The sequence below is a fragment of the Rhizophagus irregularis genome, chromosome 4, assembly GCF_026210795.1.
Source record: "Rhizophagus irregularis chromosome 4, complete sequence".
NCBI classification, from domain to species: Eukaryota; Fungi; Glomeromycota; class Glomeromycetes; order Glomerales; family Glomeraceae; genus Rhizophagus; species Rhizophagus irregularis.
Window position 1 is genome coordinate 363456 of NC_089432.1, and position 14102 is coordinate 377557.

The window sequence follows — 14102 nt, forward strand, 5'->3', positions numbered from 1 at the left end:
AAAAACTTAAACAAACGCCAAATGTTTTATGACGGATATGACGCACTGTGATTATACAATCACATAATATAGTGGTGTATAGGGATGACGCACTTACTGCGCATGATATTTTTTCGATATCTTTCTGTGCATTTCAAATGATCAATTTCATGAAATTGCAAAGTGTGTATCTTTGTTTTATTTATTTTTATTTGGTATTTTGTGGTTTTTTTTTAATTTGAAAACATCACTAACATTCTCTTTTTTTCTTTTATTTAAGAATTCCAACAATAAAAAGAAGTAACATGAAATAAAAAAATCATCCAACTAGTTTATCTCATTGAACCTAAAGATAACCCCTCATAATAATAACTATTTTAATTAGCTACGAAAAGTACAAAACAAGCTAAGATCAAGAGATATGATCAAGATAAATTCCAAGAATCAAATCAAGAAACACAACCAAAAAATTCCTAAAAAAAGAAAGAAGGAACATTAATAATGCTCCAAGATTAAAAAAAAAGACGCAAACTACTTGTGAAAATTTATACTGAAGTCCAAGGTATTTCTAGAGTAAGAAAAAAATATTATTAATAACATTTTCAAATAGAAAAAAGATACTGAAATAAAAAAAAATGTGAAACTTACTTTTCCAATAAGGTCTATACCGAAGTGCAAAGTGTTTCTAAAGAAGAAAAAGAAAAATAATATATACAAGGTTCTCAAATAAAAAAAAAGACATTAAAATGAAAAAACGTGATACCCACCTTTCCAATTTGCAATTTTACTAAGTCCATATCAAAGTTCTAAAGAAGAAAAAACAATTGCGTTAACAAAAAGATACTGAAACGAAAAAAACAGGACACTCACCTTTCCAACCTGCGATTTCAAGGTCCATATTGAAGTGCAAAGTATTCCTAAAAATAAAAAAAAAGAGTATTATTAATAATGTTCTCAAATAAAAAAAGACACCAAAAAATTTACCTCTACATGCGTATTGCGAATCTATTAAAATCAAATTAACTGCATAAAAATTAAGTCACAAGATTTCTGCCAATTAAATTTAGTGGAGTGACCAGAGATATACATATTTATTTTTTTTATTTACGATCGAAAATAGTGAATGTAAGATTACATATAATAGAATTATAAAATAAAACTAAAAATGATATTGTTAACATTTTGCATCCCCTACGGGACCTATTTAAGTTTGGGAATAATAAAGACTGGAAAACTACGCTGCAGCCTATATTTAAAAAATAAAATGAATAAAAAAAAACGCACTGGGACCAGGAATGTGACCAATAAAAGGGGATGGAAAAAAAGCGGAAGCTAAAAAAAAACCAAAGACACCGAGAAAAAGAAAAAAGAAAGTAAAATAGAAAAAAAAAGAAAAACACCATCCTACCGATCCACCTAAATCACCTTAAACACCAATTAACTGCTTTCTTGGGTCCTACAAAAGAAATAAGCGCCACTGATTTCACCTAAAAAGAAAAATGTTATGACTGTAATACAGTTAAAGCCACTTATTCTATGCTATTTAGGATTTGATTATTCACAATCTTATACCAAAAGGTTCAGGAGTTTTAAAAGTAAAGAACGCGTGTCTTCAGTCTTTTGTTGAGTATTGGATTTGTTGCACGAACGAGTCAAGGAACTGAGCGATTTGCCCAAATTTTTCCCTTTACTTTGCTGTGAATAAGGTTTTTTGTCCTTTTTGGACTTTTGAGGAATTTTTTTTGTGGGAGGAGTTGAAATGGTCAGCTTCCAATGATGCTTAAATTCCATACATCTAAGTAGGTGTTCATGCGTTTCAAAGTAAGCAATCAACTGACATATCCCATGCACCTTTAAATGAATAAAAGCGTGACCCTTCAATTTATGACTCAATGTATGTTCAAAGGATTGATTATTGTGGTAACTGAATGCTAACGGATTAGATTTCCAGTCTTCCAGAAGAGAAAATTTTACTTGAAAATGTTCCCAAGCCTTATGTTCTCTTAATTTCCAATGTCCAGGATACCAGCGGACAAGACCATCACCCAATTTTTGTTGCCACGTTCTCATAACAAAGTCCGTGTCTACAGTTGGTTTTAGTATCATTTTAGTCCAAACGGACTGATACTTGTGTTGTGTCTTAAAGGATATTTCCAATACTTGGCCCCATGACTTTAAATGTTCCAGGATGGCATCATGTGACCAGGCCGCCAGAGATATACATCATCATACATTGATCACCATACATACATACATCGGTCACTACAATAAATACTACATAATCTTTAAAAAATATTAATTTTTTTGGTTTTGGTGTAGAAGTTACAACATAATCAAATAGGTAAAAAAGAGATCTACTTTCATACTCTAGGATATCTTTTATTACTGACTTATGCTTACTACCACCACCTTTAAAAGATTGTCTAAAAAAATAAGTAACTTGTTGATGATTTTTTTTTCTACAGGTGCGCAAGAAAACGCCTTTATGCCCCATTGCTTATGAATTTCCATAAACTTGGATATGTGATACACGAGAACATGTATGTATGGAGTAATTGCGCTTGGACTGTACAATCCTTTTTCAATGCGATTTGAATTTGGAATAACTCTATCTGGAGTTAAAAACAATTCCAGCCAGTCTTCTGCTTCAAATTGAAACTGGTGTGGGTCATAATCTTTTAATTTAAGATTGGAGTAAATTAGGTTGAATCTATCCCACAACTCTCAAATTTTTTTGGCTCGTGAAGGTGGTAATATTCAACCTAAATCAAAATCTTTTAGAACTTTTAACTTATCATTACCCATTAATGATGTATAATTCCATGTATTAGATCCATTCTCTTCCCAAAATTGAAAATGAACTCCAATTCTGTTCATTTCTTGCACAATTTCATTATGACATATGTTATCAAATTGATCAACATCTTTTAATTCTGACAAGACTAAGCTCCAAAGACGATCAAAAATTCGGAGCATAATATGAAGTTCATCTGGAATCCAATGATCTAAAGAAATCATATTAAAGAGTGGCTTTTTACTATGACCTGGATATTCATTTATTTTTTCCATTTTTTTACTAATTTTCCAATTAGTTTGATTATTAATTTGGTCATGCTTGGATATCTGACACCACGGACAGAAATAATTTGAATTAGCTGCATTAAATCCAAGACATATAGACAGAAACTTCCAGTCAGAGCTAAAGTACAACTCAAACTTCCAAATTATATTATTAATTTTTAAACCATAATTCTTAAGATCATTTAGTTCTTGAATGAATGGTGACATCATAACTTCCAAAAGTTCATAACTCTCTATTCCTGGAAAAAGAATGGTTGTATAGTGATGATCAGGTTTGTGAATGTTTTGTTCATCATTCAAAATCGCCATAGTGATCATAACCTGTTTTATTTTCCTTCCCACATTACGTCCATCTCCAGATATACGTAAATGAATTATTGGATTACTTATATCCAATACCCCTTCAAAGATGAGAGCTGGTATAATATATGTTAAAATATCTTTTGCACTACGATGCCCTCCATTTGTAATGTTTTTAATTTCAATTATCCCTTCACCAAAAATATATGAACTTTCAGCAAAATCTAATTCATCTAAAGTTGGAATAATTGGAATATTAATGAGACTAATTGCAATTTTCTGATTCATATTTTTTGTTATTTTAAGTCATTGTTCAGATACTATCCATTCACGTTCTAAATCAGGTTCCACTGCAACTAAAGCTCTATAACCCTCACGAGACAGGAAATTTTGGTCAATTACTTGTACTATTGAAGTGACTTTTTTTTCTGTTTCTCTATCATCCTTTGATCCATAAGCAATTTGAAAGCCCATATGCTTAACATTATATGATAGTATATATAATAAGGACGTTAAAAAATACTTGAAATGAGTTATTGAAAATTTCAGTAAGATTTTTTAATTGTCCTCTTCCTGGAGTACCAAACGTTTTTAATTTTATTTCTGGAACGCAACCTTTCAAATACTTTTTTCCATGTTCGATTGTAAAGTCTTCCATGGAATTTTATTATTATTATTATAGGAGAAATACTCTTCCATCCACTCGTAAATATATTCTTTTTCTCTATGCGTAAAAGGTACGTGGATGGTTAAACAGACTAAAACAAAGAAAAATTACTTCAAAGATTTTTTCTTTATAAAAAAAAGGATTATAATAATTTACTTATGTCGCGGATCCAACTTATTCCACCAACTACATTTTTGTGGTTAATAAATTAATTTAATATTTTTTCTTTAAAAAAAAGAGAGAACTGAAAAATTGGTTATTAACTTACGAATGACAAATTTGCCTGGGACTGTGTGGAATAATTTTACTCAATTCCACAAAGGAGCTTCGATTTACTCTTCCGTACTACTCCATTTATCTCATTCTAATAAAAATTATTAAAATAAATAGAAAATTAATATCTAAATTTTTAATATAAACTGCTTTAACATACATTCAGGTCAATTCTACAAATTGTTCTTCGTTAATGTTGGCATACTTGTTAATTTTAGTGAACGGAAGGTTAGTGAAGAGAATGAAGAGGATTTATAAAATTTCTAAATGCTTTCAGTTATTCTTATTATATTTATTATATATCTATTTTATTATACATTTTGTTATCATTTTAATAATATATTATTAAAATAAAATGCAGTTCAAGTCAATTATAGAAGTCGACTTTAATATACAGTGCATATGTTTAAATATTGATTGAATTATGCCTTTGTGTAAGTGAAAATTTTTTTTTGTGAGTAGGTAAAATAAAATAAAGTTATTAGGTCTAGATTGTAAAGAAAATATACATTTTAAGACAGGTAATAGATTACTCATATCTAGTTATCTTAATAATATCATGTGTTACACGTACAAATTAATCATAATGGAGAAATTAATTTGACAACGTTGACACAATTTAGTTCAATGAAAAAATCTCATCATTCTTAAATATTCGAAATTTCGAATTGTTGCTTCTTATTTTGATAAAATTCCCGAAATGATCCGTTAACATAAAAAATATTTGCTATAATTTGCTTATAATTACTTTATCTTTAAACTAGATACAGTATTTCCGATAAATATGATAAATATTATAAAATTCCATGATACTATTCCTAATAAAAGTATTATTTTTTTTTTTCACACACTAATCAGCTGATCTACTGATACGTTTTTCAATTATGATGGTACAGAAAAAATTAAATTTTTTTTTTTATATTCTTTTTTTTAAAAACGCATTTGAAAGTTCTCCTGATGTGATATCTTAATATTACTATATACAGTATGCAATATATTATGTATATATTGATTCATGTTCGGTAGATGCGGAGATTTGATCCGATCAAAATGAATGCGATCTGATATAGTGGTACAGAAAAAGCCAATAAAAAGCGGTTCTTAGATATCTCGTGACTTTTGATTTCCTTCGTTAGCGAAAAGTTTTATTTATATTTTCATAAAAAATGCAAAAATAATACATATATATATATAATTCCCATAACGAAATAATAAATAGCGTAAATAACATAAAACATAATATATGAATATTCTTGAATAACATAAATATCATAAATAATATCAAATAAAATAAAGTATATATATAATTCAAAAACAAACAAGGGTAAGAAAATACGACATAAAGCTTCAATAAATAAAAGGCATAAATTACAAATATCATAATTTTCCCATTTGTATAATTATATACAAAGAAATTATCTTAATCCTGACTAATTTTTTTCACAAGTTAGTTATCATAATTTAAAAGGCATGAAATAGAAATTTTTGAATACCCATTTTGATTTTTTGGAATAAGCAATTCATCGGAATTAACATGATGAAAAATGAATTTACGTTCATCTTCTTTAGCATCCAAATTTTTTACTTGTTCTTGTTCTTGTTTTTCGGGTCCAATCACTTCTTGTTCGTATTTTATATTTATTTATTTAGATGGATTTTAAATTACTTAATATTTGCCAGAATATATTCTGTTTTACTTTTTTTTTTATTTTGAATTATTTAAACACTAAGTATAGAGTAAGTAAAATTTTTTACAAGGTTCTTAGTTTGTAATTTAAATAATTCAATATTTCATTGTTTTCATTATTGTTATAACTTACCTGTTACTCATTAAATAATAATTTAACTTTTACGATAATATTAAATTCTTGCAAATAAATTATTTTATGTATGGAGTGGGAAGTTTAGTACTGAGTTAATGAAGCTTACAATAAATAAGTCGTAGAGGTATGAGTAAATTAACAGCTAAAATTTTTATGTTGGTATGATTTGTTTGTTGAATTTTGTTTATTTTGACTATTAAAAGGATGTAATAAAATTAACCCTTTCAATAATACAAAGTAAGTAAAACGGAAGAACTAAACTTATAAAAATTAATGATCGATCAAATTAATGCGAATAAACAATCATAATGCGGGCCGAAATTACTGACCCAATCACGTGATATGATCACGAATATTTTGGTCAATTGATATAAATACTGTATTTAAACAAATTTTGTCAACAAACCTATTAAACATTTACTATATAAAAAGAAATTTTTATTTCCTAAACAACAAGATTATACATTTTCGGTTCCTATTTTTCCCTCACTCCCACAGCAAAGGCAGAATTATCGCTGGTGTTGAATCAAGTACTGCGAAGCATATTCCCATAGTTAATCAACCATCACCTTCACTAGTCTTGATAAATAACCCTACCGATACTACTCCTCTTGTTACTACCGTAACCACACCTGCTACGCCTCTCACGACTTCCGATAATATGGAATTACCGAAATTGGATGGTCCTTCGACCCCTTTGGTCTCAATACATGACCAAATCGCTGTCAACATACCTCCTGTTGACGTGGATTTTGACAATAGTCACGCTTCTGATATTCCGGAGGAATTAAAACCCTTCATACCTGAAGGTCCCTTACTTTCAACGGATTCGAAGTTATCAAACAAACAGCACAGACGTAAGGGCGCGTTCCTTTAATACCTGGCAGCAAACGATATCTTGCAGAATTACGGAGACATAAAAAACGTCATGATGGCGAAGTTAAACAGAAAAGCATACGTTTAGCACGACAACATCAAGCCAAATGGCTCGGCACTTCCCTCAACAAATTAGAAGAACGTCAGGGTTTAACTAACGACCTCACTAAATTTCATGACATTTATCACACACGCATGACCTCGTTCACCAACAAACGCAAAAAGATCAAAGACCCTGCCAAATTAGCCAAATTGGAATCGGCATATGAAGAATTCGTATCGGAATTCTCTTTTTCGACATTCATCAACCCCAATCTTACCTCAATATCGCTATAAAGGCGATACATCTGATGATACCGAATCAATTGAATCACGCCCGAATAAGCGTGATGTTAGTACTATGGCAAGCTAGATCTGACGCCCTTGTTCATCAACTGTTACCCTGGAGACTCCTAGTTGTTTGGACTTATAGTTTTTTTTTTACTATATTTCTCTTTTTGTATTATTTTGTAATGAGTCTAGATACCCTTTTACCTGTAGGCTGTAGCTGTAGCTTTTTTAATATTAGTCTACATCATTTGTTACTTCAACCCACAACACAAAACAATTTTGAATAGTGTGAACCACTCCATCTCTGACAGTATTTACAGATGGCGGCCTTTTGGTCGAAAGAAAAATACGGATCATCAAAACCTTTTCTCTTTTTCTTAATTGATATAATTTCTTTTCTTCTTTTTTTTTCTTTGCGTTCAGTTTTAGACAGTGCTGGCTATACCTAGTATTGTTTTATCAATAACAGGCGAGGCGATTTCTTCTTCTTGGGAGGAGGTGGGTTTAAACGCGTACGGTGGTGTATGTAGTGCCTTCGTTAAGGCCTCGTTCCATAATACATTTCAAAAATAAAAATAAAATAAAAATAAAAATAAAAGTATTTAAACAATGGAAATATTTTTTAATTTATAATTTTTATGATTAAAAATATTGGACCATTAGCAAATTAAATGCGTAGATAATTTAATACTCATGTTAAAATTCAAATTACAATTTACTATTTCATCATTTATCGTAAAATTTATTATAATCATGAAAACATTTGATCCAAATTTACCAACAGATTTTTATTTAAATCATTGTAAGAATTACAAAGGATAAAATAATTTACTCTAGATTCTACTTATTCAAATGGGAATGTCAATTAAACTAACATTAATTATTCTCATTTCAAAATTAGCCAAAAAAAATACATACCCATACATTAATATTAATTAATATTACGTAATTCAAAAGTCAATTATTTCGTCACGTTATTTATATAAAAATAAAAAATCGTAAATGATCAATATAATAATAAGACATCTCACATAGTTGTAAGATACTTTTTCCTCAAAGTGGCACAAGAGTGTTCTGTATATTTGTGTGTAAATTTATAGGTTGTTCTTGTTTCTTATAATAACTGATAAAATACATTTTTATTCCTATTTAATTCAACTGCAAAAGATCTGCAGAAAATGGGAATCTGGCGTGACGTCAAATAAAAGTAAAAAATTATGTGAAAAATTTATTGTAAAAATCAAACTATTTGTAACTTTGGGATAAATATTATGCATTAAAATATGTTGGTGTCGAATGAGTTTACATAAAGAGCATTACTTTTAAGAAATGAAAATAGGGTATCGGAAAAAATTACTAATGATCGACATAAATTTGCGAATTTTTTGCAGTTGACTCACGGATTACGAATTAATCTATTTAATAAAATTTAAGATGAAAAATTAAATCTTGTCATTAAAACTCAAATTAAAAAAATTTTAAAAATGTTAACTAGGAGAATAAATTATCCAATAAACAAAAAAAAAAGTCCCCGTACACCGAGACTTTATTCCTCATTCGGAGCATCACTTAAAATCCATTTTAAATTTAAAGGATGATGATTTGATGTTATAACAGTTGACGTTTGGGAAAAATAAGGTTGAATCCATTGTGGCTCAATGGCTTGAGATGGTGGGAAAGTAGGTCCATTTTTGCGTATATTTTGAGACGGATTGCTTGCGACAAATGTTGGATATAATGGGGAAGTTGTGGTTGGACTTGTAGACGCTATCCATATTCGTTCATCCGAAGTAGTAATTGGGACACGCATTTGCTGTAATGATATATCATTTGAAGTAGTTGTTGAATAATCATTTGATGCACAAATATAAATTGCATTAGATGAAGATGCTGTTCTTAACGATGACGTGAATGAATTATTGATGTCATTAAGATCTATTTGACTTACATCGTTCATAATAACGTCACAAGGTCCGTCTTTGTTTTCATCATAAATTGTGTGATTATCAATTATGGTTTGATACATTGCTAAATTAACAATCCCACCATAATGTGTGTTTGGATCTCTATTATCAACATTTTTTATAGCTTCACTTCTTATTAATCTAGAAGAAGCAAGCCTTTTCTCTAACATTGCTATCCTATCATTTAAAGTTTTGATTTCGTTCTTTGCCGAAGTATAAAGCACTTCAAGATTTGAAGTTCTTAACTCTAAACTTCTTATATAGTTTTTCTTACTTTGACGAAATGTTCTTTGGTTGGTTAGGTTCTGAACGTGCTTTTTCTAATTGGATGAAAAAAAAAAGGTAAGAAATAAGGAATAGATACTCAAAAAATGAGAATCGTTTAGGAAGTATGTATACGGGAAAATAAATTAACGTACTTGGCTGTTATTAAGCACCCTGAAAACGGGTATCATCGAATTTGACCAGCATTATATGCAAAAAAGGGTGCTCAATAACAGTCACATACTTTAAATTCATATTGCAATCTTGTCGCGTAAAAAAAAACACAACACTCACATCCAAAGGTATAGTCGCCAATGGTTTTCCACCGCGTCGATTCGGCATTGGTTTTCCGATAGGTTGCAATTTAGAGTTTGTTGTTCTATGCAAGTATACAAAACAAAAATGAAAAGATTACGTTAAGGGAATTGGTTACAAAAAAAAAAAGTATTTATGTAATTGTTTCTTTAATATCGCGCAATTGTAAATGAAGCTCTACTTTTACGGATAAATTATAAACAAAATAACTTACGACAAAAAATGATATCTAATGATGATGCTTGAGAAAGTTGAGGGTTAGGAATACAGTTATTTATTGGAGATTCATTATATTTGAAAGACGAAAAGGAACCGTTAATAGGTTTTGGTAAAGGTAAACTGAAACGTTGGGGCAACGATCGGTCACTCATTTCGAAAGGGAAGGAGAAATAAGGAAAATTTCGTTGCACAAGGAAAGTTTTATTCAAGATTTAACATTATATAGAAAATAATCCATTAAAACGTGTCTGTACTTGATATATGATTGGCCTCAAACTTAATTCAGTTTTTAATTTGAATGCATAATTTGCATTTAATAGAAGCCAATAGTTTAAACACAGTGCTTTTGATCTACTCAAACTTAAAAATATATAAGGTAATAAGGCTTTAAGAAAAAAAATTACATTGTGATGATACAACAATGAAAATTTTTCCGTATAAAGTTTCAAAAAAGAATATCAAAGTACCTTTATATAAATATAAGAGTTGAATAAATAAATAAATAAATAAAATATATCAATATTATTTATCCATTTGACCTTTTTAAGACTCTTTTAATAAGGTTACACACACTAAAAAAATAATCAAATATGCACAGTGATATATTTAGAAATCAATTATAACATCTTTGGTTATAAATTTGTAATTGTTTGTAAAATACATACTCACACATGATTGAAATAAAACATGAAATCATATCACATTAAACGGTTGTAATTTTCTGGGGTATTTACTTAAATAAGAAGATAAAAAAAGAAGGAGAACCCAGTACTAACTATTTATTGCGCAATCAAATTATTGTTTTATAGATCTTAGGAGTAACGAATAAAATTTGTTTATTGTACACACGTGCATTTCTTAGGGCTGAAGAATAAAGAAAAAATCCCTAAAAAATAATAATAATACTTTTGAAATTTCTCTTCTTGGCGCTCATAAAAAAACAAAATCTTTAAATTTCTTAAAATAATCTTTTCGTTTTTGGTCAAAAGGCAACATGGTTTACATGATAATATGATGATTCAGTAAAAACCTCAAATAAGGCCGGGCAAAAAAAAAAATTAGATTCTTGGGTCTTTTTTACAAAAATTCATGATTTTTTTTTTATAATAAAATTTTTTATCACGTGACTTAATATAATGAAATTATTAATTGCTTTATTATATAAAATTTAATTTTAACATTGATTATTTTCATGAGATAACAGACTTAAATAACAATTATGTAAAATCTGCATGAACTTATGAGGATAACTGATAATATTAATTATTATTTCGTCACGTTATTTATATAAAAATAAAAAATCGTAAATGATCAATAAAATAATAAGGCAGCTTACATAGTTGTAAGATAGGTAAAAAAATTTTTATTTAACAAATTATATAAATTGATTTTTATGAGAAAAGAATTCCTTTCCGTCGTTAAATAATCTGACTAGTATTTACCTATCATATTATCACGTGATTTAAAATTATATTTTTTTGTCCTATATAAAAATTTAAAATGAGAATTGCAATCTAAATTTAAATAAATTTTAAAAATGTAATTTCACTAAAGTTATTCAAAATAGAAAAATTATGATTATCGTTAAATTATTTAGTCGTCGTTGTTCATTTTGTATTTATGGTCACATGATAGTCTACACAACATTTCAACATTTTTGGTAATACATAAACCGGGACGAAAACTCCCGCTCCTATATTTTTTTTAAAATTACATAAATTAATTTTTTTTTTCCATAATTTAAACATTTTACATTATGTCTGATATTCGATATGGATTAGTTCATGCTTTAATTAATAAAGTGATTATATCAATAGATTTTAATATTTACAGTATGTACATAGCAATAAAGGAAATTTTTTTATTCATTTCGTTAATTATCCAATATTTTAAGCCAAATGATATGTAATTATTTAAATAATCTTTTTCGTTATCATCCTGACTTTATTAATCATTTAATCAGATAAAATTCATTTATAAATGATAATTCAGATTTAAATAATATGTAATTATCCTTTATTACCCACCATCAGGTACACGATTTGTTAATCTCAGGTACAAAAGCACATATTCATCCAAAATAATAAATAACTGCTACTTAGATTACATACAGGGAAACGCAAGATCGCAAGCCAGTGCCATGCATATGAAGCTTGTATGAAATCTATCTAGGACTTTGTTTAATTATATACTTACTATACCCCAGTAAACCAAGGTAAAACCTTCCTTTGACGAAATCTACGGTCTCCTAATAGTTTTCTTTAATGACCGATTTAAATTTTCCTCCTTTATCTTCAAACCGCGGTCTCTGTCACGTGATCCCTCCAATTACCACGATAAGTCGATAAGTCGATAACTCGACATTTAAATATCTTGACCGTGTCAAATAAACTATCAAAAATCCAAGAAAACAAAAAAAAAACAACCAAAGGAAAAAAGAAAAGGTATGGGTAAAACAACATCACCAGAAAAAGCTATTCACCTCTAATCACTTCTATCCAATACACTTTCCTGAATATCCTTTTACCAAACAAACTCTTCCTTCAAAATATTACCTTCTATCCAACCAAAAAACTTAATTGACTTCCAAAATGCTGACGTTTTAGATCAACCCCGTCTCTAGGATTACCAGAAGACCGTTTGAGTCATTTTAAGTGTATCAAAATTCGAAAACTGCAGTTATTAGGAGCTGGATCAACCGTTATGAAGTTCTAAAAATGTTAAAAACCCTTCCCAAGAAGAAAAAAAAAAATCTTTCTAAACTTATGAATTAAGAGTGAATTTGTCAAAAAATCGAATTTTGAATAAAAATGAATGTTTGTTAGTTAAAATAACGAGAAAATAAAGTTTATAGTCTTGTAGTGATGTGGTCATGATCAGCAGTAAGAGTCACCACAGTATAATGAAGCTAATTATAAAAATCACTCGATATGTAAAAAATTGCTTTATTTATGGTAGTGAAATTTATAATGATAATTATTTCAAGATACTTTTGCCGATCTATCATGTATTCATTTTACATACTTATGCACAGGCTTTGAGCTTGATTTGTAGTTAAATATAAGAAATAAAAAGAAAAAGAAAAAATAAAATGCATCTTTAGAACCTAAAAAAAGACCTAGAAAGAATGTTATTAAAAACAAGAAGCAGAAACAAAATAAAAGTAGGAAAAATGAATAGAAGCATCTTTGGCTGCAAAATCGAAGAAAATCCAAAAGATATTAAGAAATAAGAAGCCGAATATTATTACGACTGCAAAAAATGGATCTAGATAATTTTATTTATCCTATAATAAATTAGTAAATGATAAATATTGAACTTATAGAAATTTGTAAAGACCTAATAGTAAATCCAATAACTGATGAAAAAGTTTAGAGCCAGAGTGATTATTTCGTAAATAAATCACGTGATTATGCCTTTCGGTGTTTTTTCGGTCCGAAATAACCAATCGAATATATTTAACAAATATTCTGTATTTTTTATTTTTATTCTTCGTTTCTCTGAAAAATACGAAATTCGAAAATAATGTATGATAATAAATTTTTACCAAAATTATCTCAAAGTTTACTTGAAATTTTAGAAGATAATGAATTTTATGATATTACCATTGAAGTTGTTAATGACCTTTACGTGAAAATTTTCCGTGCTTGCATGGTCATTTTAAATTATCGTTCTCCTCATTTGCGAAGAATTTTATCAACTAACGTTAATAAAAAGAAAGATGATGGAACTTTATTTTATCCGGAATTTTTCAAGGTGAGAAGAAAATTGAAATAATAAATTATGACGACTTTTTCTTTCTTTTCAATTTAGATACATCTATTGAGGAAGGCTTTCTTCAAAAGAATATGATACTCGAATATTATTAAAATATTGATTTCTTCCAGTAGACTTAGCCTTCAAGAATTAATTACTCATTTATAATTATTTTTGATTGAAAACAAAAAGGATTGAATGGAACAAAATCTTAACTTGATATAAAACAAGTTTTGAGAATAATTCTTTTGAAAT

The 14102-nt window shown here is 28.4% G+C and overlaps 4 protein-coding genes across 4 annotated transcripts; 2 read left to right on the forward strand and 2 right to left on the reverse strand.

Annotated features, from left to right (window-relative positions):
• Positions 1-524: 524 nt before the first annotated feature.
• OCT59_023455 (uncharacterized protein) lies at positions 525-4018 on the reverse strand (the record flags this gene model as incomplete). Its single annotated transcript, XM_025316278.2, has 13 exons — positions 525-547; positions 628-664; positions 747-785; positions 850-896; positions 964-984; positions 1088-1179; positions 1405-1466; positions 1552-2151; positions 2234-2402; positions 2552-2654; positions 2781-3593; positions 3693-3804; positions 3884-4018. 13 exons carry the CDS (start codon positions 4016-4018, stop codon positions 525-527), a joined length of 2253 nt encoding a protein of 750 aa, XP_025180881.2.
• Positions 4019-6249: 2231 nt separating this feature from the next.
• On the forward strand, positions 6250-7335 carry OCT59_023456 (uncharacterized protein; the record flags this gene model as incomplete). Its single annotated transcript, XM_066134700.1, has 4 exons — positions 6250-6253; positions 6327-6360; positions 6622-6980; positions 7064-7335. The coding sequence occupies 4 exons, from the start codon at positions 6250-6252 to the stop codon at positions 7333-7335; spliced, it is 669 nt and encodes a 222-aa protein (XP_065990797.1).
• A 1540-nt stretch (positions 7336-8875) lies between these two features.
• On the reverse strand, positions 8876-10243 carry OCT59_023457 (uncharacterized protein; the record flags this gene model as incomplete). The annotated part of the gene is made up of 3 exons (XM_066134701.1): positions 8876-9613; positions 9852-9936; positions 10083-10243. 3 exons carry the CDS (start codon positions 10241-10243, stop codon positions 8876-8878), a joined length of 984 nt encoding a protein of 327 aa, XP_065990798.1.
• Positions 10244-13616: 3373 nt separating this feature from the next.
• OCT59_023458 (uncharacterized protein) lies at positions 13617-13868 on the forward strand (the record flags this gene model as incomplete). Its single annotated transcript, XM_025325508.2, has 1 exon — positions 13617-13868. The coding sequence occupies one exon, from the start codon at positions 13617-13619 to the stop codon at positions 13866-13868; it is 252 nt and encodes an 83-aa protein (XP_025180877.2).
• Between the last annotated feature and the right edge of the window lie 234 nt (positions 13869-14102).